We start from the raw sequence: 20,424 nt of genomic DNA, 5'->3' as shown, positions 1-20,424 counted from the left end.
AAATCCTACTGATGAAGAGTTTCAGAAGCTCCAATTTAAATATGTTTAAGTTTTTTTTTGTTTTTTTTAATGTCTTGTGTTACTTTGTATAATGACAGTGTGATGCCATTCCGGCACTACTTTGTTCTTGACTCTTCCACCTGTTTGAACCTAATCTTTATGGCACCTGTGAATAAACTAGTGCTGAAACTAGATCAGTTGTCAGCCCTTCTTGGTGATTTTTCACTCATTTATGGTTCGAAATATTCCTTTATTTTAACAAAGAGAAAAATACATCAAAAGAATGTGCTTCGTGTCTATCAGTCCATATATTTTCACATAACTGATGCGAAAGGATGGCTGAGTAATTGAATTCAGAATAGTAGCTGTGTGGCGCCCCCTGTTGGTGTTTGTAGTAATCATATCCGGGTGAAAGTGTCAACTTGCTTTTCATCACATCACATCTAGGCTAGTTTATGTGATAGTGTCGATAGTAATGCCTCTAATAGTGATGTGTGGTTACCCCTGTAGTGGTAAAACACGAAGGGCAGAAGAACTGAAGGTGTATTTTGAACATAACTGTGACCGAAAGGTTCATATTGTGGGAGGTGAAGCCCCGCACGTTGAGAAAAACGCCGTCTACGCAGGCAAGTTAAGCTAGCTCCGTGTCAGTGCTGTTGTTTATCACATGTCTGTAGGTGTTAAAATTTTATCAGCAGTCAAAAGTCAGTTTGCATGTCAGCTATGCACCAAATACTTCATACGGTATTCAACCGCAGTATTTCTGAACTGAGGCGCATTTATTAATGGCGTAGAAATGTGGTGCATAACAGCGGAACCGGTTTCATAAAAACATGGTGTTATTAAAATAGGCATGTTTCTGAATGTGAAGATTATGTAGCAGTTGTGATGAAAACTGATTAGGACTTTCTCATTCGTGCACCACCGGCTATGTTTTTTTTGTGTGTTTTTTTGGGGGGGGGCGCAGCAGTAATTTAATAGTATTTTGAATGGAGTTTGGCGGCAGAGTTTCATCAAGTGTATCCTACAGTGTAATTAAGGCTCGTATCGTAACAGTTTACGACATACCAGGATTACAGTCGCTACTCTATACAAAAGAAGCCGTAGTTTTTTTCTTTGACATGTCGGTAGGTACAGCTGTACATTCATAACTTGGATATTTGGGTCTGACTTCAGGCTTACAGGATCTCTTTCACGGCCCTGTATCATGAATTTCCTGATATCGGCAGCTAAAATTAGTTGAATGATCAATAATGCAATAGAAACAGTACTGATAATAAGCAAACGTGCTACTAAATGTAAAATAAATAAATGTTGTATTTGGGACAGTAAAAAAAAACACAAAGAAGATGTCAACTTCTCATCAAATGAAAATGTATAAATCAAAACTGATGCTGAATCAATGAAATAACACTTCCATCGTTTGATAGCACAGTCACAACTTTTGCATACTCCTGCTGTAATATAAATTTGTTGGATATGTTGTAGATTCCCAAAAGGAAAAAAATCTCAGAGCGTCCCTGAAAGCTGAAGTAGAAAGGTGGGTTTTTTCCAGATCTGTTTTGTGGACTCGGTTCATCAGTGATGTTCGCAGCCCTTGTAACCTTTTCTTTATTTGTCCTTTAGGAAAATCAACAAGGATCACATTGTAATTTTGGATTCATTAAATTACATTAAAGGTAAATTTTGCAAACAGTACTGTGTAATGCAAACAGTACGGTTTGTTTATGCTGCTACTTTTTGAAAGTTAAAATGTCTTACAGGCTACCGATATGAACTGTTCTGTCTCACCAAGCACGCACAGACGCCACACTGTCTGGTAAGTATGCTGGCGAAATAACCAGTACATTTTCAGCATGTGAAAACCACTGGCCCAAGTCAATATCCCATGCTTTTGTTTGATGAAGGTATACTGTTTGACGTCAGATGAAGTGAGTTCAACATGGAACACCGACAGAGATCCTGCCGAGCAGTACACCCAGGACATGTGAGTGACAAGCATGTCCGTCTGTGGCAGCACTGTCTTTATTTTTGGATAGGTTTTTAAAAAATGCCTTTATGCACCTCACCGACAAAAGTGTCCAGTTTTTGTTTGTTTTTTTTTTTTTTTTGTAAATTGGCTGTCATCTGATTTGTTTTTCGCAGCTTTAATGCATTAGTGCTGAGATTTGAAGCTCCAGACTCCAGAAACCGATGGGACAATCCCCTCTTCACCATCCTGAAAGACGACACGCTTCCGTATGAAGCCATTTGTGATGCACTTTTCAAAAGAAAAGCACCCCCGCCGAACCAGGCTATGCAGAGTGTACGAGACATACGCACGCGCTGTTTTGTTTCACAAGCACACAGTGTTCATTAGCTACATGCCCTGTCATGCTGCCTTTTTGATTACTTGACGGTAAAAGAGATATTCTTTTTCTCCGCAGCAACCGTTGTCATCCGCAAACTTCTTGTACGAGTTGGACAAGATCACGCAGGATGTCTTAATGGTATGGCTTCTCGTGTTTTCAGTTTGGTTTTTTGCAGAAACCATTCTGTCTTTTGAGTTACGCCACATTTCAGATTCCCAAAGTGAGACCCACACATTGAAAATTAAAAATAAGGAGGAGTCATGTTTAGAAAAATGTTTCATCTGAACATAAATTTACAAAATCTTCACTCCACATCATTTTCTTCAGTACATTAAATGCAGGTCTTTACAGCCCAGTAGTTGGTGTACTAATGCCAAGTAAATGTTATATCAGAGTTGTTGTAATTACCAGTTTTCAACTTGAGGATAGTGTCAACGTCAACACCCAAGCTGCAATTATGACCTAGAAACTCTTGCTTCTCCGAAAATGCTGATATATCTGGCTTGGCAGAAATGCCTGACAGCCAAACAAACATGGACGTCTCAAGCCAATCGAAGTCCATTGTTCAAGGTAATTAAACTCAGATTTAATGGACGCAGTGTTATCTTCTCGTCACAACGTTTTTGTGACGTAAACATGGGAATCTTTCCGGTGTCTGCAGTTCATCTCGTATGACGTGGATATGGCATGAATAGCAAATCAAGGGAACAGATTGAGTGATTGCAACACACAAACCATCAAATAATGTCAATAGGTAGGCAAATAATTCCACTCCAGGAGATGAGGTGTTTAAAAAAAAAAAAAAAAAAAAAGGCAATACATAAATGTATATATACTAATACGGAAGTCAATACATTTACGGAGGGAGAACACAGTGATGAATGAGGGTGTAGGAGGGAAACTCCCCCTGCAGCTGAGAGTCAAATCGGTACCCTAATGTTGATTGATTTTGACACTTGAGTTGTCTTGTTTTAACACTATACTGGAGTCCGGCTCACAACTGTTATTGACCACACAGGCTCGGGAGAAGAAGGGAGTTAAATGTTAAAAGCAGGTCCAGCGTACTGAGTGAACAGCATGTCTTTATATATGGACTCCCTGAATGCTTTGCTTTCACCCGTGTGTCCTCCCACTGCCTGGTTGTGTGTCATGTTTCGTAAATAACATTTGCTCCTGTAATTATTTATCCACCTATTGATGCGCCTGTGTGATGCTAATTGCTTTAAGCCAATGAGAAATCACTTGCTCTGTTTCCTTAATAAGCTATTGAGTACACCTGCTGGTGGCCTTTTTTTGTTTATTTGTTTGTTTTTGGCAGAAATTCCCTGTAAATGTTACTTTCTATCTGTGATTCATCAGTCCATTTAATTCTCAGTGTGCAGATCCCACTTCTCGAACTCCCTACAATCCAAAACACCCTGGGACCTGTATTAGTCAGCATGAACATAACCTTGTGTGTTGTGTGGTAAAAGTTCTTGAATTTCTTTTCAGGCAATCTTTAACGCACAGAAGACAAGTGTTCCCGGGGATCTCATTTCAGTTCCAGGAGCAACAGAAAAGATATCCTTTATACTCATTTGCATGTCCACATTTTTTTAAATTTAAAACTCAATTCCGAAGAATCTTTTTTTGCGTTTAACAGATTCTGGCAGTTGTGTTTTGAGTCCGGGTAGCGCTGATCTTTCACAACTTTAATCTGAAACTTGTTTTGCCTTTTTTAATTTGTGCCCACTCATTTTCATCATCTGCCTCGCAAGGAAAGTCACATTCCCTCAGCAGCAGGAGACAAAGCACTCCATATCAAATGACTTATTAGAAGGGGATGAATGCATGTCCATCAAAGAAGTTAAATGAAAGGCACAGCAGCCGATCACTGTTAAAGGTCTTGTCTGTAATAACACACTGTGGGATGCGTATGGAGGAGAGAAACCAAATTACATAGATAAGTGGATTTTCATTGGCAGCTGCACCGTTTGAGACGTTCTTAGAAGCAAACACTTTGATTTTTTCCTTTGAATGTGTTGGTCCAAGCAGAAACCAACTAAATAGTACATTCGGTTCCTCCCCGGTCAACATTTTAATGGCAGGTGCATAATTTTAGATTACGTCAGTAACTTCCTGTCCTTTATGTTATTTCTTTGTGTCGTTCCCTTTAAAAGGGAAGATGCAATACTGTGACCTTTAGATACATTTGAACACTTTTTTCTAGTTACTTCGGTGCTTAGCTGTACTTTAGAAAACATGACGCTGATTTTCTGCCTTCATGTGGGAGCAGCTTGCAGGCAGAACGCTTTCCATTCAAACTACCTTAACCTGATGTTTAACGTCGAGCTCACCAGGAGCATCAACATGGCAGAGCTCAGGAAGCTACGGCGCCAGTTCATCAGCTACACCAAGATGCACCCAACAGAGAAGAGCGGACAAATTTCCAACATGTTTGTGCAGTATTTGAACAAGAGTCTTCACTGACTTTTGATAGCATAGGTTTAATTTTTTAATCATTATTAGTATTATTATTATTATTTTCAAATAACAAATAAATATATTTAAATATTTCTTGTGTGTTTGTGTGTTACTTGCCATTTCAGAATAGTTCGATTCAGTTACAACCCTAAACAAAATGAGCTTTGGAATAAAAATTAAAATCGCTTGAAAGCCATATGGAATACCAGCATGTTAAACACAGTAATGTCTCAAAGTCCAATGTGAACTTTGCCTTCACATGTACTTAGATTATTAGAATAATGTATTTTTCACGTGTTTTGTAACGAATTCCATTCATTCTTGAATAAGTGACAAGCCTGACTAACTACTTACATTTTTCAAAAGCTCCTTACTCCTTTGTGCAACTTGGAAGGAAAATATTGCTGAGTAAGGCTCTTTAAAAGATTTTGGATTATGTAAGAAGATTGTGAGAAAAGCAAAGAACAGGAAGTTTTCCCTCAGGAAAACTGCTTCGCTTGCAAGTGTAAATAGTTACTGTTGGTTACCTCACTGGAATGACTAGTCAGTGATTGTGCACACAAAACTTTTTAAATGACTTTTATTCCAAACAACACCAACAGAAACAACAGTGGGAGAGTATTTTGTAAATTAAAATAGAATGAAAATTCATGGAAATATATATATAAAACTTGTATATTGCTGAGTTAGTCCAATAGCCTACAAAAAACCTCAAGGAGCAGAAAGGACACAGCAAGTGCTGTAAAATTACAGTCAGTAGTTACTGAAGAGAGCAAAACAATGGATTTTACAAAAGGAAAGAATGTGACTGCTAAAATAACTGTAATGCCATCCTATGAAGAAAAAAACTCAACATGCAGTATTTACACAATTGCATTCGCTTGCTATTATCATCTTATGGTTTTTTTCTTCAGGGGAACCGCAGTGCCAAAGATTCTGTCCCAGTGGCTGAAGAAAGGAGCGTAGTTACTGCTTGGCTTCTGGTGGTGCATGTCATGAGCCGGCGCACCACCCAGCAAGCCAAAAGGCACCAGGTGGTTGAGAGTCCACGGCAGGTCATAGCCTATGTGGTCCTCCACAGACATCCAGATACTGAAAACTGTGATACACCATGTGCTCAGTGGGTGGCACTTCAAAAGAACTGGATCCTGGTTGCTCCAGAATCCAACAGTCATGAGTTCTGGGATGCTGAGCTGCTCGGTCGACCAGGAGAAAGGTGCCATGTATTCATGGTGGATTGCGTGGATCCACCGGTAAAGCTGTGGATGTTTGTGATGTATGACGTGCCAAATGTAGTACTGAGTGTCAAAGAGGAGAAGCACAGCCAGTCCCTCAGTGAATACTTGATATAGAGTAGGAGCATCCTGTGGCAGTGTTGGTGTAGGCAGGATGAACATGGCAATTATGACAGTTGGCAGGACAAAGAACACGTGGTTATACAGCGCCGTCAAGAAGCTCTTAGCCATCATTCCCACTGTTGGCTGCCTGTCCGGCTGGATCTTGTACTGATAGAATAAATGCACTCTTTCTCCCAGAAGGTCCAGGGCAGCAAAAGGTATACTGAAGAAGAAATAGCTGGAGAAGGCGAGCAGGACGGGAAAAAAAGGTGACGAGATGAGAGGCCTGTGGTGAAAAAGCAAATAGTCCCAGAACGGCTGCAGGAGACGGTCTGAGGCCCTGGAGGGCAGGAGCTGCAGAGGAAGCTCACTAATGTTCAACATGTCGCTGCTGCTGCTGCTGCTGCTGCTGCTGCGAGGAGCAGGATCAAGACAAAGTTCTGCCTTTATATAGTGGAGTTTGACTGAAAAGGATTTTCTCTCGCTCCAAACACACCAGCAGCTTTTTTTTTTTTTTTTGTAAACCCAGCAGCTCAAATACAGACAAACAGACGTTCAGAAAAAGATCAACAGGACCATTCAAGAACATGCATCAGACAAAATAAACTGACTCTTACCAGCGAGAGTGAGGTTAAACATTTTAATGCATGAAAAGAAGGATGAAAATATTTCTGCTTTCTGACCTGCTGAATAGACCATCATTTTGTTTCACAGAAAATTCTCAACCTCTTAAAATGAAAATGACTTAACACTGAATTATGTTAGCACTGATGAAACTGTTCACATGACATGTAATGACGTGTCAGTTCGGTTTAGGAAAAATCGTCAGAATGTTTTCTGCAACATTTAGTTGCAGAAGAAGAATTTGGACACCTCAAGCTGAAGCATCATAAACTGATCCGACTTATTTTGTATTTTAGTCCATACATGTAAATTAATGCAGTTATTGATCTGTAAAATCTCTTAAAATGAGAGGATCAATCAGGACCGCTAGATTAGAAAGCTAGAGTACTTTAACTAACCAGGTTGATCTTTTAAAACCAAGTGCAATTTATGAAAATGATCAGCATGCATTTCTCTTTTAATGTTTGTGTCTGTCCTACTATAAGTTAGTAACTTGAAGAGTGAAAAACGTGCGATAAACGTGCCTGAGTTGAACAAACAATCACAGGTCCTCCAATTCAATCCAGACAAAATCTTCAGGCTTTTCAACATTAAAGCCCTTCACACTGAAGGATCATAACAACAGGATTTCTTGGGGAAAGCAGACAATTTCAATGAAATCATGTAATGAATCATATGATGTGTTTTTAAAAATTAAGGCAATAATCTCCTTCGCAACTACTTCTTTTGACTGGCTGCCTTTCTTGAAACCGTTTTGTTGGTGTTGCTGTATTTTTGCCGATCATTTCTGAAGAGACAGGAAAAAAAAACAAACTCTTAACCTTTTATGCACTGAAAAGAAGTGTCAATGTTTTTAATGAACAAAGTGTTTTTACTGCTACCATTATGTTTTCATCAGTCATGTTAACAACTGTTCGCCGTGATGTGGTTAGGTAAACGTACCTGCTCATTTTGACTTTGTTCCTGCATCCCAGTCCTCCCTCCCAGTGGGGGGTGCGTGTACCTCTCGTCATCATGCTTCCACAGCTGATGCAAGGCTTTCCGTTGCCATATGGCTACAACAACAACAAACAATGCACGGATAAAGTTGTCTCCAACCGAGACAACACACATACATGACAGACTCGATGATCTGTCTCAGATATGAGAGTTGTTATCTTCGGTGAAATGAGTGAAAGTCTGCATAACAGTATAAGCTCCGTGTCTAAAATGTAATCTTAATATCATGTCAAGTTTAGAGCTCACCTGCTCTTTGGCACAGTAGCCACAGATCATCCTAGTGGCCAGCTCCATGGGGTGGTCCTGGTCCTCATCATGGCACACATCACACGGGTAAGTCCGACCACAGCAGGGAAACCTGATGGCAGTCACAGGACAAAGTTTTCGTGATATTCTGTGCATCTGTGATAGAATTTTTTTGCAGTGAATGGTTTCATAAATAGTGACTCAGGTCCATTTGCAGATGCTTGATAAACAAAACCTCATAAAGACAAGTCTAATCATCTTGTCTTCTTTTTTTCATCCATACCAGTGTCTTTCTCACATCAGACAAGCAACAGGATACAGCGATACCTTAACCAGCGATGGCTCTGTTTGTAATGTTTGCACGTTCCCTTTTCTGGCAGTGGCTTCCCCTTTTGCACAGCAGGATCTCTTAACGACTTATAACTTACAGCAGAAGTACTTGGACCTGTACAAAAGTGGGAAAAAAAGCACATCATACTGACCAACATTTAGCATATGTGTAAATGCTCATATTTTGGTTTTCATGCGCTTTGTAGCTTTTTAATAACAATGTGTGTCGGAGAGCCAACTGTGGCAGTTTGTTGCTGCAAGACCTTAAACCACTGCTGATCCCTTTGAAAGCAAATGTAGGTGAGCTCTGACCTGTTCTGTTGGTGCGTGGCTGAATATACTGGAATCTTGTGCTTTCAGCCAGAATACTGAGTTTGCTGTGGCAGTGTTCACAGTTAAGCTCCTTTGTTTGACCATATGAAAGGTTCTGAAGAAAGACGGGAGGGGGGGAAGCAAAGACCAGAGCTCATCAGGACACATTTCAGCTACTTCAGGTGATATCTGACACTGTTAAACAGAACATGCTTCATCACCTGCACAGGACCCTCCTGGGAGCAGCTGAGGCAGCCCACAATGATTTCACACTCCTGAAGCACAAGGTCAACAGGTGCAGCATTGTGAAGGTCCAGGTACCCAAGGACGTCGCTGTAATGGTGCAGCATGCAGGGCCTGAAGGCAGCATTGATGCTTGCGTTGCACTTTTCACACTGAGCCGTGCAGGGTGTCCTTCCAGTCAGTGTCAGGTCTGCAGTTACCTTACACCTGCAGAGTGACAGTGTGACATTGTGGTCGTACTGATTAAACAAACTTGTGATACGGAGATGACATTTAGTTCTTTTTTTCTTACCTGCTACACTGAAGACAAACCGTGATTCGTTGGGCCACTACGGTGGCTGTGTTCTCTCCCAGCCTCAGTCCAAGCAGCTTCACCTCTGTGCCTCTGCGGGGATCACTGATCTTAATGTTCTCCACGAGATGACTGGCTTCCTCCTCCTCCTCCTCCTCTTCCTGCTGCCCTTTATCACCTTCGGTCTCTTCCAGTTTTCCTTCATCACGGACATCCTGGTCTGCAGCAGGGGTTTCAGGGTCAGGCTCGGATGAGGGATCGTTCCCAGATTTTTCACACACTGTTGCCTGGAGCTCCTGGTATGATATGAACTGCAATCCAGCTTTTTCCAAATCAATGTCTTTTTTCAACTGCAAAAACATTGAAAAACAAGAGAAAATGTCCAGCGTTAAGCAAATAATGTAGAGCAGTTATTCTCAGTGTATTTCAGTAAATTTAAAGGGAAAACAGACTATCACAATCTCCTGTTCATGCAAACTGCAGTCTCACCTGCCTGGCGCCTTCGGTGAACAGTCTCTCCAAACTACGATCCAGCCAGCGAAGAAAAGGCCGAAACAGCAGCTCTACCTTTCCCAGAAGCTGATTGGTTGCATGCTTGGCTCGAAGCCACTCCACTGATGCTTGCTGTACATGTCTGTGTAGGCCAGGATTTACATAAATGTCAACGGCAACAACTTGAACAAACACTAAATGTTAAAATAAACAGCATATGCTTTTACCTTGCCATTACTGGCGGCAAATCCTGGTCCAACGGTATATCCAGTGAGAAGATCTAAGAAAATTATTAAGGTGATTTTCATGTCGACCATTTACTTTAGTTCAATCGCAAAGTGTGGAGTGTGAATGAAAGCAGTGGTCTTTACCTCCAGGGGGTAATTGTCTGGGAAGCTCACCATGATGTCAATTTCTTTCAGATCAAAAGGCTACAAGTTAAAACGCAGAGTTAGTTTATTTCCAGAGCATAATGAAGAGTATTTTCATCAGGGTAATCTACTGTCAAACCCAAACATGGAAAGTGTTAGAGTTAGTTCATTACTGAATTACAGAAAAAAAACTTGGCTATGTTTTAGGAATAGTGAAATAGAAGTTATATCTTTCTAAATTACTTGCTTTCAAAAGAGCCAAAAAAGCGAAATTTTAATCACGGCTTTACCCCATTTCTCTTATAACAAATACGCTTAATTTAATCTCAGTGGTGCAGCTTAATTGGCCAAATCCCATGTTATCCTGTGCTAATTAATTATAACACTATCAAAATGAAATCACCATGTGTGCTGCTACATCATAGTGGGAACAGTTCTACGATTTATTATCAATAGAGAGGCTTCAGGATTTGTCTCCAAATGCCACTGCCACATCCTCACTCTGTGCTTATCAGTTAAGGAGAGACTTTGCATGTAAAAACAGAGCTAAGATGTATTATAGGAATAACATGTGGGAGGGTTTTAGCTCTAAAGTCTTAGGGAATGAGAGGAGAAAGGAAATACTTTTACCCAGTCTGGATCGGTGGCCCTCACAGTCGCCCTGTAATAAGCAACACTGCTATCACTCTGTTCCTGAATAATCAGCTGATCTTTGGGAAAGCGCTTGATCAACTGCTTGATCTCCGTGTCTCGCAGCTGCTTGGCAAGATCCTCCGTCAGCTCACACAGCTTGATCTCCTGGATGGTGCTGGGATGGGGTACTGGTGGCATCCTCTGCACAGGTCTTGTGCAATTGCCAGAAACAGGTTGGTCATCCACGGGGGGTAACTGCGGTGGATGCCAGAAGCGACATCGGTCTTCCATGGTGCAGTGGCCTGAAAGAAAATAGCGACAGGGACGGTGGCCAGCTGCTGCGGCAACCCTGGCGCTGCTATTGGAAGGAGGCCTGTGTTCCACATTTCCTCCAGGGGCCTCTGAGGTTGGAGATGCAACATCTGATTGGCTGGGTGTCCCGGTGGTTTTCTTCTCCTGACCTCTGGCATCATCTCTTATATGTAGGAATCTGCATTTCTTCCCATAACTGCAGTGTCTGCCTTGAGAGAAGAAGCGACACAGCTGCTGTGTATGTAACCCAGACTCTGGTTCACGCGTCACCTCCACCTCATCCTCCTCCATCATTACTCTCACCTGAATGAATGAAAACAGTGACACTGATTATAAAAGATTCACCTGCTTCTTTCACATACATTAGAAACATTGCAGAGACAAAAGTACACGGACACACAAACATAACACCCATTTGTGTTTAGTATGGCCATTAATGCTGCTTTTAGAGGAGCATCCACTGTTCTAAGAAGAGTTTCTACAAGACTGTGAAACCTGGTGACAGGTTTTTTATTCTCATTCAGTTGCAAGAAGAGCCTTAGTGAAGTTATTCACTGACACGAGGACAATCAAGCAGTCAAACAAGAAAAGCATTTCTTTATGTCCTTTGTCCACAGAAACAAACTGGGGTCTTCCCAAAACTGCTGCCACACAGTTTGAAGAACAATAACTGCTAAAACAATGACACCCAACCTGTTCGGCTCTACTTGAGACCCCTCATCACAGGTTTCGGCTTTGTTGTGGACACGAGTAGTGGACAGTTCAACAAAAAAAAGCGTCATGAGTAAAAGAAGACTAAATTTGGGCCTACTTACTTTACTCCGCTTCCCTCAAAAACTAAATCCAACTGTGAAAGATCTACAGATATGAAGTAACGTTACTACTACCCAGCCTGCTCGGCTTGTGTAGGCCACAACAAGTTTGTCTCCGTGAATCAGCTCACGTACTCAAATTTCCGCTGGACTTTAACCAGGAAATGTGATAAGGTTTGAATGGGTCCAACTGTAAAAGTTGGTGGGAGCAAGCAGCATCTTCAGTTAAACAAGTTAACGTTTTTCCTTCGTTACATTTTGTTCTCGCAGTTAAACTTTACAAGCAGTCGTGAAGGTGGAAGTGTCTCGTTAATGTTTAAACCAAACGGTGCTATTGTTGGACGGTGACATTAACTCAAGTACACACAAATGTCCGAGTCTATTCCGAAAGTGTCAAAAGTTGCTTTAACTGTTTTCATTTCAATTCAACCCACTGCGCTATATGCTAGCCTAAAGGCAAAGTACGGTATTTGACGGTTATAACAAGCAGCAAGCGCAGTAATTTTGTGTCAGTACATACGACAAAAAACTCCGAGTCAATTGGTGGGCGGGGGGGGGGAGGGGTAACAACTGGTCCAGGACACAACCAAAACCAGACTAACGTATAGAGATTGTGGACATTTACCTTACAGACGGGTTCCTCGAAAGTTCCTCCGTGGAGCAGTAGGTATAGGTTTGTTTTGTCGCCCTCTACAGTTTGGGAGTGTAAAATCGCCACTTCTTTCCGGACGGCCGCTCAAACAGCCATTAAGTCCGTTGAGAGGTATCAATCATGTTGTCTTAAACGCTGAGGTTCAAAGTCAGTTCTTGACATGTGAAAACAATATCATCGAAGGTCACATTTCATACCTGTTCTAGACCTTCTGAAGCAGCAATGGGCCCGTTTCAAACATCACTATGCTGGAAAATCAAGGCTGGAGAGATATCAGTATTTTATATTAGATTTTTACACTAATGTTGTGCACATTATTCTGATTGAAACAGACTTTCCGGTGAAATCTGTGTTGCATCAGTACAAATACTCATCTCTGTGCACCAAAACACAGCAAAAAAGAGAGAGCGAGTGGGAGGGAGACAGCGAGAGAGCTGGAGAGAAGGGGCATACAAAAAGAGATGCGTAGCAACAGCAATAATAACAGAGTACTGTTAAGAATTGCAAAGGCAGGGGAGCCATAAGCAGACCACTCACAGCATGTAAGTTAAATAATCAACAATACTACTTTATTTGCAAAAGGTTTTACGGAAAATGAAGTCTTGGCTGATTAAACAGTCTTTTCTCCTGCAGAGGGGAATTGGTGAATCAAATAGGTGAAGCTGTTTTGTGTCGCTGCTGAGTGTAATGTGTTCGATGAAGAGAGCTGAGGGTGATTTCCAGCTTGCAGGGATCTCAAGACAATGCATGGAAGCATAGCTTAACAGGGAAGGCTGAATCAGACAGTCAGCCTGAGTTGCAAGAGATGGGTGCTAGTAAGCAAGAGCAAAAGCAAGAGCATCAAGATATGCAAGAGCTGACCTGAAGCGTAGTATACCACTATAGGTGACTGGTCTCTGTGTGATCTGGCAGAGATGGAGTGAATGAACTGGTTCATAAATACTGCTGGATTGGGGTGCAGTTGATTGCAGGGAAATGAATTGAAGATGTCCAGGAGAATCGCCAGGAAGAAGTTCCACCCAGCTCTGATCCGAAATACACCAAACATACAGAACATATAGGGACAAAAAGACACAGAGAAAGGGGGGAAACACAAGAGACTGCTAACAAACCCTAAGAGAATAGGACAATAATTACTGCATATTTGTTGGTGTGTCTGCGTAAAATACCAGAGATATAGCACCAACAGAAAATAGGATTTGGGAATTATTTCCAGTTCTAAACATTTTATCAAGTGGTGCGATATATGTTGCCAGTTAACCAGAGTGTAGGCGTATGAATAATTTGTTGCAGTGTTGCACCCATCCGTCACTTGATAGCACACAGTGAGCGAAGAGCAAACGGACACTCATTGTATTAAGTCTTTAACATAGCCACTGTTTCTGGCTGATCGTTTACCTACCCTAAACGTCCATAAGATATTCACCTTGTGATTTTCACTTCAGGATGGATCTTTCAGATGCCGGCATAGATCTCTGGATAAGATGCTTAGGAAACGACTCCTTGCTGCAGCCTCTGTGGGACAGCCTGAGGCTCAACTACAGAGACTATTTGAGATCTCCTCTCTTCCCCATCATTCTGACCGTATCTTCCTACTTTGTCTTGTGCCTTCCTTTCCTTGTTTGTGACATCATGGGAGATAGATGGACATGGGTCCAGCAATTCAAGATCCAACCCAACCATCGTCCTTCAGCCGCTACGCTGCTGCACTGTGCAGGTGTCACTTTCTACAACCATGTGTTACTTGTGCTCCCAGCGTCAGTGGCCCAGTGGGCATGGAGGCCACCTGTGGACTTGCCAGACCAGGCTCCATCCCTGCTGGAGCTGATAGCTGGGGTGATAGGTAACCTTCTGCTCTTTGACTTCCAGTACTTCATCTGGCACCTGCTCCATCACAGGATCCGCTGGCTGTATGTCACTTTCCATGCGATTCATCATAAATACTCCTCTCCCTTTGCTCTGGCCACTCAGTGTCTTGGAGGATGGGAGCTGGTTACAGTCGGCTTTTGGACTACTCTCAATCCTGTGATCCTGAGATGCCACCTACTTACCACATGGACATTCATGGTGCTGCATGTCTACGTGTCTATAGAGGATCACTGTGGCTATGATTTCCCCTGGTCCACATCACGCATGATACCATTTGGCATCTACGGAGGGCCCAGCAAACACGATGTTCACCATCAGAAACCCAACACCAACTTTGCACCACACTTCAGCCACTGGGATAAAATATTTGGCACGCATTCTGATTTCAGCTTCTCTCCTGCTATGAAATAGAAGGCTATAGCACTACTGCAAGCAGCTATTTGTCTGTGTTTTCAAATTATGTGCATATTAAAATGCACAGTGAAATTTAAGACAAATCTACATTTCTTACACCACAAATGGAGGCATGTCACTATATAAATAAGATGTGCTAAGTTTCCTGTAGCTTTAATGATAGTGAGACCATGTACTCATCAGATCTTGAAAATTTTGTGTGCATAGTCTAAATAATGACCAAATCTATCTGTCACCCAGTGTGTCTGTTTTTTTTTTTTCTTTGAAAATGAGCCTGAGCCTTAAAAGTAGCTAACGTTGCATTTTTCCTTGTGTAAATAAAACATCTGTTGAGAACCTTTTCTTTCCTGCTCTGTTCTATGTATTGGCATATTTCTGTGCACTTGACTTAATGGACAAAAGAGAAAAAGTCATTACACTGGACATATTCATGATATAGTGACCACTGGCCACCTTATCTCTGGTTTTCTACTGTGACACCGGTGTGCTTCTTGTATTTCTGAGAGTGACAGTTGAGCCCACTGAGTGGTAGTGATACCGTTTTCAACCACTAGATGTCAGAAAAACGCTCCAACCGCCACTTCGATTTACTTTAAGATACGTTATCTTTTGATAGCTGACTGCATATACCACAAACAGAGGATAATATTTATAAAAATATATATCGCATACGACATATTAACAAAAAATATTGAAAGGTAATATGAGTAATTAGTCTCTTGGGCGTTTGTTGCTGTCACTCTAAGGTTGTGTTGGTGGCGCTGCGTCACCGTTGTAACCAGATGAACCCGATCCAGTGTCACAGTCAGGGTATGGAGTCTAAGTGGTGTAGCTAGCCGGGACATGTCTGAGTAGAAACCTGCAATATTTTCCAACGCGTACAGCATTACATCCCCGTGGTGAAGATGGGACAGTGTGGCATCACGTCATCTAAGACGGTCCTGGTCTTTCTGAACCTGATTTTTTGGGTAAGTTTGGACGTTTATGGCAGTTTTAAACGTGCGTCACAGAGGACCTGCTGGCTAGCTGCGTGTCCAGTCAGCTGCTCTGCTAGCTGCGGCAAACCAACCTCTGTTTAACCAGGGAGGGATTAGTTTGACGATGGCAGTGCGAAACGCTTTACTTCACAAACATGACTTGTTAGGTTTAATCATTTACCGCTAACAACAAGCTGCAAAGTGACATACATCTCATCACGTTTTAGAGTTAAAAAGACTTTCTTTGTCTGTTCACAGAACCACAGTGTTGTTGCTGCTGTGGTGAAACTCGCACTTTACCTTCCCTGCGGGCAGCGGGTTAGTCTTAATCCATCAAACCGCAGAGATTATGCCTCAGATTCCCATATTGACAGTCAGTTGCATAAAACCTAACCCAGATCGAAGTAAAATTTTAAACTATGCTGCTAAATTGTTCAGTATGTTTTGGTATTTAAAAAAAAAAGCCCTCGGGTGATTTGTGGTACACTGAAAATCCACTTACTATGAATGACAATGCGTGTGATCACAGGTGTGTTGGAAAATGTATTCAGATCTGTTGCTTGTTTAATGGAAAAGTAAAAAGTTAAAAACGTGTAAGTATTAAAGAGAACTCTCGGGTTATCGTTACATAAACTCTGTTAAACTGTAACTGATACGTTAGTACGTTATCACCATTTTAATGTAGCAGCAGGTTGACGTGGAGCTAATGTTGACTGTGTACTGTAGCAGGTTAGAAGAAGAAGAAGAAGAATCAGCTTTATTGACAGTATATATATTTTTTACATACACACACTGAATTCGTCTTCTGCATTTGACCTATCCTTTGTTGAACACACACATGCAACACCTGGCAAATTACATGCAGTGAAACACACACAGGAGCAGTGGGCAGCATCAAGCGCCCAGGGAGCATATTGGGGGGTTAAGTACCTTGCTCAAGGGCACATCAGCCAGCTAATGGAGGGGAGGATCATTTTTCGCATTAATCACTCCCAAATTTTTCCTGCCTGTCCAGTGGGGGAATCGAACCGGTGACCCTCCGATCACAAGCCGCTTCTCCAACCTCTAGGCTTAGGGTGGAGTGTGGCAAGAACACAGGCAGAAGATCACATCTTTATGAAACAGTATATGTCACATCTTTAACGTGACAAGGAGTGCACTAAACTTAACGTGTGGATCAAAAATATAAAAGTGCCTTCTTCCACAACAGCCACTGTAAGTGACTAGAAACACTGTGGAAGTAGCGTAAAGAACAGCAACGTTAACAACTGTTTACCAGACCGCATCTGTGGTAATTTAGATAAGCCTATAAACTTTGACACACAGTCTCTTGGGTTGATAAACCTACTAAAATCCTGTCAGTGTGTGTTGTATGTTAAAACTGAACCGACAGAGTAACTATAGCTTTCCAAATAAATTTTCTCTGCAATGTAGTGCAGTTTAAAGTAATGGAAAGTGGAAATATTCCGAATAAGTGTACTGTTGGTGTTTATATACTGATATCCTGTTTGCTGCTGCAAAAACTAACCCCAGCACACTGTTTATTGTCCTGTATATTCAATGCGCAGCAGAACCCAGACACACTACGAAAGTGGAAAAAGAAACAAGTGTCCGATGTCTTGGAATACCTTGCTGCAGTATCTTGAGTTTCAGGTCACAGAATCGTGTTGTCTTATCACTTGGTGTCACCCACAGGCCGCTGCTGGTATCCTGTGCTATGTTGGGGCATATGTCTTCATTACATACGATGACTACGATCACTTCTTTGAAGACATCTACACTCTCGTCCCAGCAGTGACCATTATCGCAGTTGGAGCTCTCCTTTTCATTATTGGGCTGATTGGGTGCTGTGCGACAGTGAGGGAGAGCTACTGTGGACTGAGAACGGTCAGTTAACTAGTTCATGAGCATGAAGCAGAAACTGCACAAAAAACCCCTTGTTGTTCAGGCTTTTTCTCAAAAGTGGTGGTATTTAGTCTAACTGGAAAAATGACAGATAATCCACTTTTTTTGTTTTTTACTTATATAAATGTCTGTTATCTTGAAATTCAATCCACAGTTTGTCGTCATTCTCCTGCTGGTTTTCATGACAGAAGTGGCAGTGGTGGTTCTTGGATACGTTTACAGAGCAAAGGTGAGAAAGTCAAATACGATTCTGTCCCCGTTTGTTTTTCTTGGCCTCGTTTGGTGTTCAACTTGTGACCCAGCAGATCACACCCAGGAACAGAGCAGGAAGAGCAGGAACATCTACCATTATGTGTTCCCAGTCATTTCACTTTTCAAGGAGACATGTCGTCACATGTTTAGTCTCATCCTTCTTAATCATTTTCCAGGTGGAAGATGAAGTTAATAGTTCCATCAAGAAAGTGTATGATGAGTACAACGGCACCAACAGCAATGCCCAGAGTCGTGCCATTGACTACATTCAGAGACAGGTGAGGACGAAAATGTCCCGTAAACCTGGTGTAATGATTTTATTGTTGTTTCACCATCTTATCTTGAGTTTCCATTGTTTTCATTTTCACAGCTTCAGTGTTGTGGGATCCACAATTACTCAGACTGGCAATATACACATTGGTACCAGGAATCCAAAAACAACAGCGTTCCCATCAGCTGTTGCAAAAATAACATTGGAAGTTGCACGGGGTCCCTCACTCATCCTGAAGATCTCTATCAAGAAGTAAACCAACTTCTGAATTTGTCAAAACTTTAAACCAAACACAAGTAAGAGGAAAGTGATGTGTTCTAGTTTTGTATGTTTGAAAGTATTCTTTGTGTGTTTGTGTGTGTGTGTGTAGGGTTGTGAGGCTTTGGTTGTGAAGAAGCTGAAGGAGATCATGATGTATGTCATCTGGACTGCGCTGACATTTGCTGCCATCCAGGTTGGTAACTTCATCGACCCGTTTCTAATCTAAAAAAACAAGATGAAAGTTTACTTGCAACTTAGCTAGAGAGAAGGTGTGGCTGCCAAAATACTCACAAGTGTTTTTGTGGTGTTACACAATGATGTTTCTTTAATCTCATAAATGCCCTTTGGCAGAGTACAGACACTGGCTTGCACACAACAGCCAAGGTTTTATTTTGGCCTGCCATCAAGTTGCTCATAGAATTAACTTGTAATTCCTCAGAGCTGATATGCTCGCCACTGACATTTGTCATTTTAGGCGGTGAAAGTGAAAAAGGAGAAGTGGCGAGCTGAATGTTTAGTTCAGTCTATGCTGAGGTGGACAAAACACAGTTCAGTTGAGCAAAGAAAGGATCTTCAATTAGATTTATGGTTGCTTATTTTCTTCCTCTTTCACCATTAAATCACCTGTTTTTTTTTTTTGGGGGGGGGGGTAGCCATCATTAAGAGTTTATGATAAGTTTTCAGATGCAAATTGATTCAGTTCATTTGTTTTTTTACTTATGTCCGTTGTTAAGGCGCTTGGCAATTTAGCTCTAGTGTACCCTGCTTCTGTCAATGGTCCTTGAGATGCTTCTGCTACTTGGCTTGAGTTCACCTATGCCCAATTGAATTAACTGGAAATAAGCAGGAAAGACGCACAACAAACCAAGGCATGAGGTGGAAGTAATTCTTTTCAAGCCCAAATGCACCTGCGGGATTGTAACTGATGAGCTACAGTAAACACGAGCAAATGTGTCGTCTCTTTCCTCCAGGTGCTGGGGATGTTGTGTGCATGTGTTGTGCTGTGCCGCAGAGGCAGAGATCCTCCCTATGAGCCGCTCATTACAGGGGGCACCTACGCATAGAGGAGAACACACGGCTCACCGTTACGCACACTTCACTTTACTTGTGTCATTGGTGAGAGAATGAAGATAATCTATTATCACTCTAACCTTAAATCACTAACCACACTGAAGTTATGTGTTTTACCTGTTTTTCCCCGCAAGAGCTGCTGACCAAATCCTTTAGTGGTCAATGTAAATGAGGGCATGAGGAAGCAAAACCTCATTCTTACCAAACTCAGACCTTGTTAGTCACATATGGAGTGAAATGTGGACAGGGTAATTTCCTCATATCTTAGTTTGCACTATGTGTATTGCTTTCAATATTTTATATTTAAATCTGTCATATACTTGAATGAAAGACCGTATATATTTACCCTGTGCCCCCACTACTACTATTACTACTACTACTACTAACTGTTACCACTATTCTATTTCTACAGTCATGATTACAGCTCAGTTTTGGTTAAAACCTCACATTTCACCAATGTGTTCTCTTAAGCAATACTGGGCACCACAGCCCTAACTGTGTAATTTAACTGATTTTTGCTTTCTTTGAAGAATCAACCCTTGTAACCCACTTCCGTATGTTTGTGATTGTTCAAGTGGTAATGCATTCTTAAGTCTACATAGACTTTGACCTCTAGCTGTTTGTTTTTGTCCCAACAGTCTACTGATTGTGGTTTTAGACTTGGATTTGCTGATATGTAGCAAGATTGACTCAAGATTGTAAATAAACTGTGGGAGAAGTTTGAACGCCTTTTTCAATTTTATTTTCTCTTAGCACAAATTTCACATCTTTTAAGAGAGATGAAGTTGCTACACCAAATGTGACTTTTCCTTTCTGTCGAGACAAAGCTGATATTCAGCGACTGTTGTCATTGGAGAAACCAGTCTGCCTGGTCTCAAAAAAGACATGTCAAAGTTCAGGTGTTAGGGAAAGGTTGTAAAAGGTTCACACATTCA

At 41.5% G+C, this 20,424-nt stretch overlaps 5 protein-coding genes across 9 annotated transcripts; 3 read left to right on the top strand and 2 right to left on the bottom strand.

Moving 5' to 3' along the window:
- Positions 1-385: 385 nt before the first annotated feature.
- kti12 (KTI12 chromatin associated homolog) lies at positions 386-4,906 on the top strand. The gene is made up of 9 exons (XM_046393594.1): positions 386-626; positions 1,489-1,540; positions 1,627-1,679; positions 1,764-1,819; positions 1,908-1,987; positions 2,146-2,305; positions 2,427-2,489; positions 3,843-3,911; positions 4,677-4,906. The coding sequence occupies exons 1-9, from the start codon at positions 476-478 to the stop codon at positions 4,818-4,820; spliced, it is 828 nt and encodes a 275-aa protein (XP_046249550.1). The 5' UTR covers positions 386-475; the 3' UTR covers positions 4,821-4,906.
- A 471-nt stretch (positions 4,907-5,377) lies between these two features.
- Positions 5,378-6,638, bottom strand: ch25hl1.1 (cholesterol 25-hydroxylase like 1, tandem duplicate 1). Its single transcript, XM_046393593.1, has one exon. The coding sequence runs from the start codon at positions 6,533-6,535 to the stop codon at positions 5,705-5,707; it is 831 nt and encodes a 276-aa protein (XP_046249549.1). The 5' UTR covers positions 6,536-6,638; the 3' UTR covers positions 5,378-5,704.
- Positions 6,639-6,777: 139 nt separating this feature from the next.
- Positions 6,778-12,578, bottom strand: si:dkey-24l11.2 (uncharacterized protein LOC100034462 homolog). 5 transcript variants are annotated; one of them, XM_046393590.1, is made up of 12 exons: positions 12,443-12,578; positions 10,691-11,308; positions 10,061-10,120; positions 9,917-9,969; positions 9,687-9,831; positions 9,198-9,547; positions 8,884-9,112; positions 8,663-8,777; positions 8,348-8,465; positions 8,021-8,132; positions 7,718-7,830; positions 6,778-7,562 (listed from the first exon to the last, which is right to left on the bottom strand). In XM_046393590.1, exons 2-12 carry the CDS (start codon positions 11,297-11,299, stop codon positions 7,493-7,495), a joined length of 1,974 nt encoding a protein of 657 aa, XP_046249546.1. In that variant the 5' UTR covers positions 11,300-11,308; positions 12,443-12,578; the 3' UTR covers positions 6,778-7,492. The 5 variants fall into 5 exon arrangements, with proteins under 5 accessions (XP_046249546.1, XP_046249547.1, XP_046249543.1 ...); XM_046393591.1 differs by lacking the exon at positions 12,443-12,578 and adding an exon at positions 12,338-12,365; XM_046393587.1 differs by lacking the exon at positions 12,443-12,578 and adding an exon at positions 12,172-12,323.
- Positions 12,579-12,880: 302 nt separating this feature from the next.
- On the top strand, positions 12,881-15,076 carry ch25hl1.2 (cholesterol 25-hydroxylase like 1, tandem duplicate 2). The gene is made up of 2 exons (XM_046394659.1): positions 12,881-13,011; positions 13,915-15,076. Coding segments are annotated over exons 1-2 (837 nt in total). The 5' UTR covers positions 12,881-13,009; the 3' UTR covers positions 14,750-15,076.
- A 260-nt stretch (positions 15,077-15,336) lies between these two features.
- On the top strand, positions 15,337-20,214 carry tspan3a (tetraspanin 3a). Its single transcript, XM_046394657.1, has 7 exons — positions 15,337-15,720; positions 17,425-17,616; positions 17,789-17,863; positions 18,063-18,164; positions 18,257-18,409; positions 18,528-18,611; positions 19,390-20,214. The coding sequence occupies exons 1-7, from the start codon at positions 15,658-15,660 to the stop codon at positions 19,480-19,482; spliced, it is 762 nt and encodes a 253-aa protein (XP_046250613.1). The 5' UTR covers positions 15,337-15,657; the 3' UTR covers positions 19,483-20,214.
- The last annotated feature ends 210 nt before the right edge of the window (positions 20,215-20,424 follow it).

The sequence above is a fragment of the Scatophagus argus genome, chromosome 7, assembly GCF_020382885.2.
Source record: "Scatophagus argus isolate fScaArg1 chromosome 7, fScaArg1.pri, whole genome shotgun sequence".
NCBI lineage: Eukaryota > Metazoa > Chordata > Actinopteri > Scatophagidae > Scatophagus > Scatophagus argus.
The sequence above is the reverse complement of the archived record's forward strand: the minus strand, read 5'-3'. Positions and strand labels throughout refer to the sequence as shown.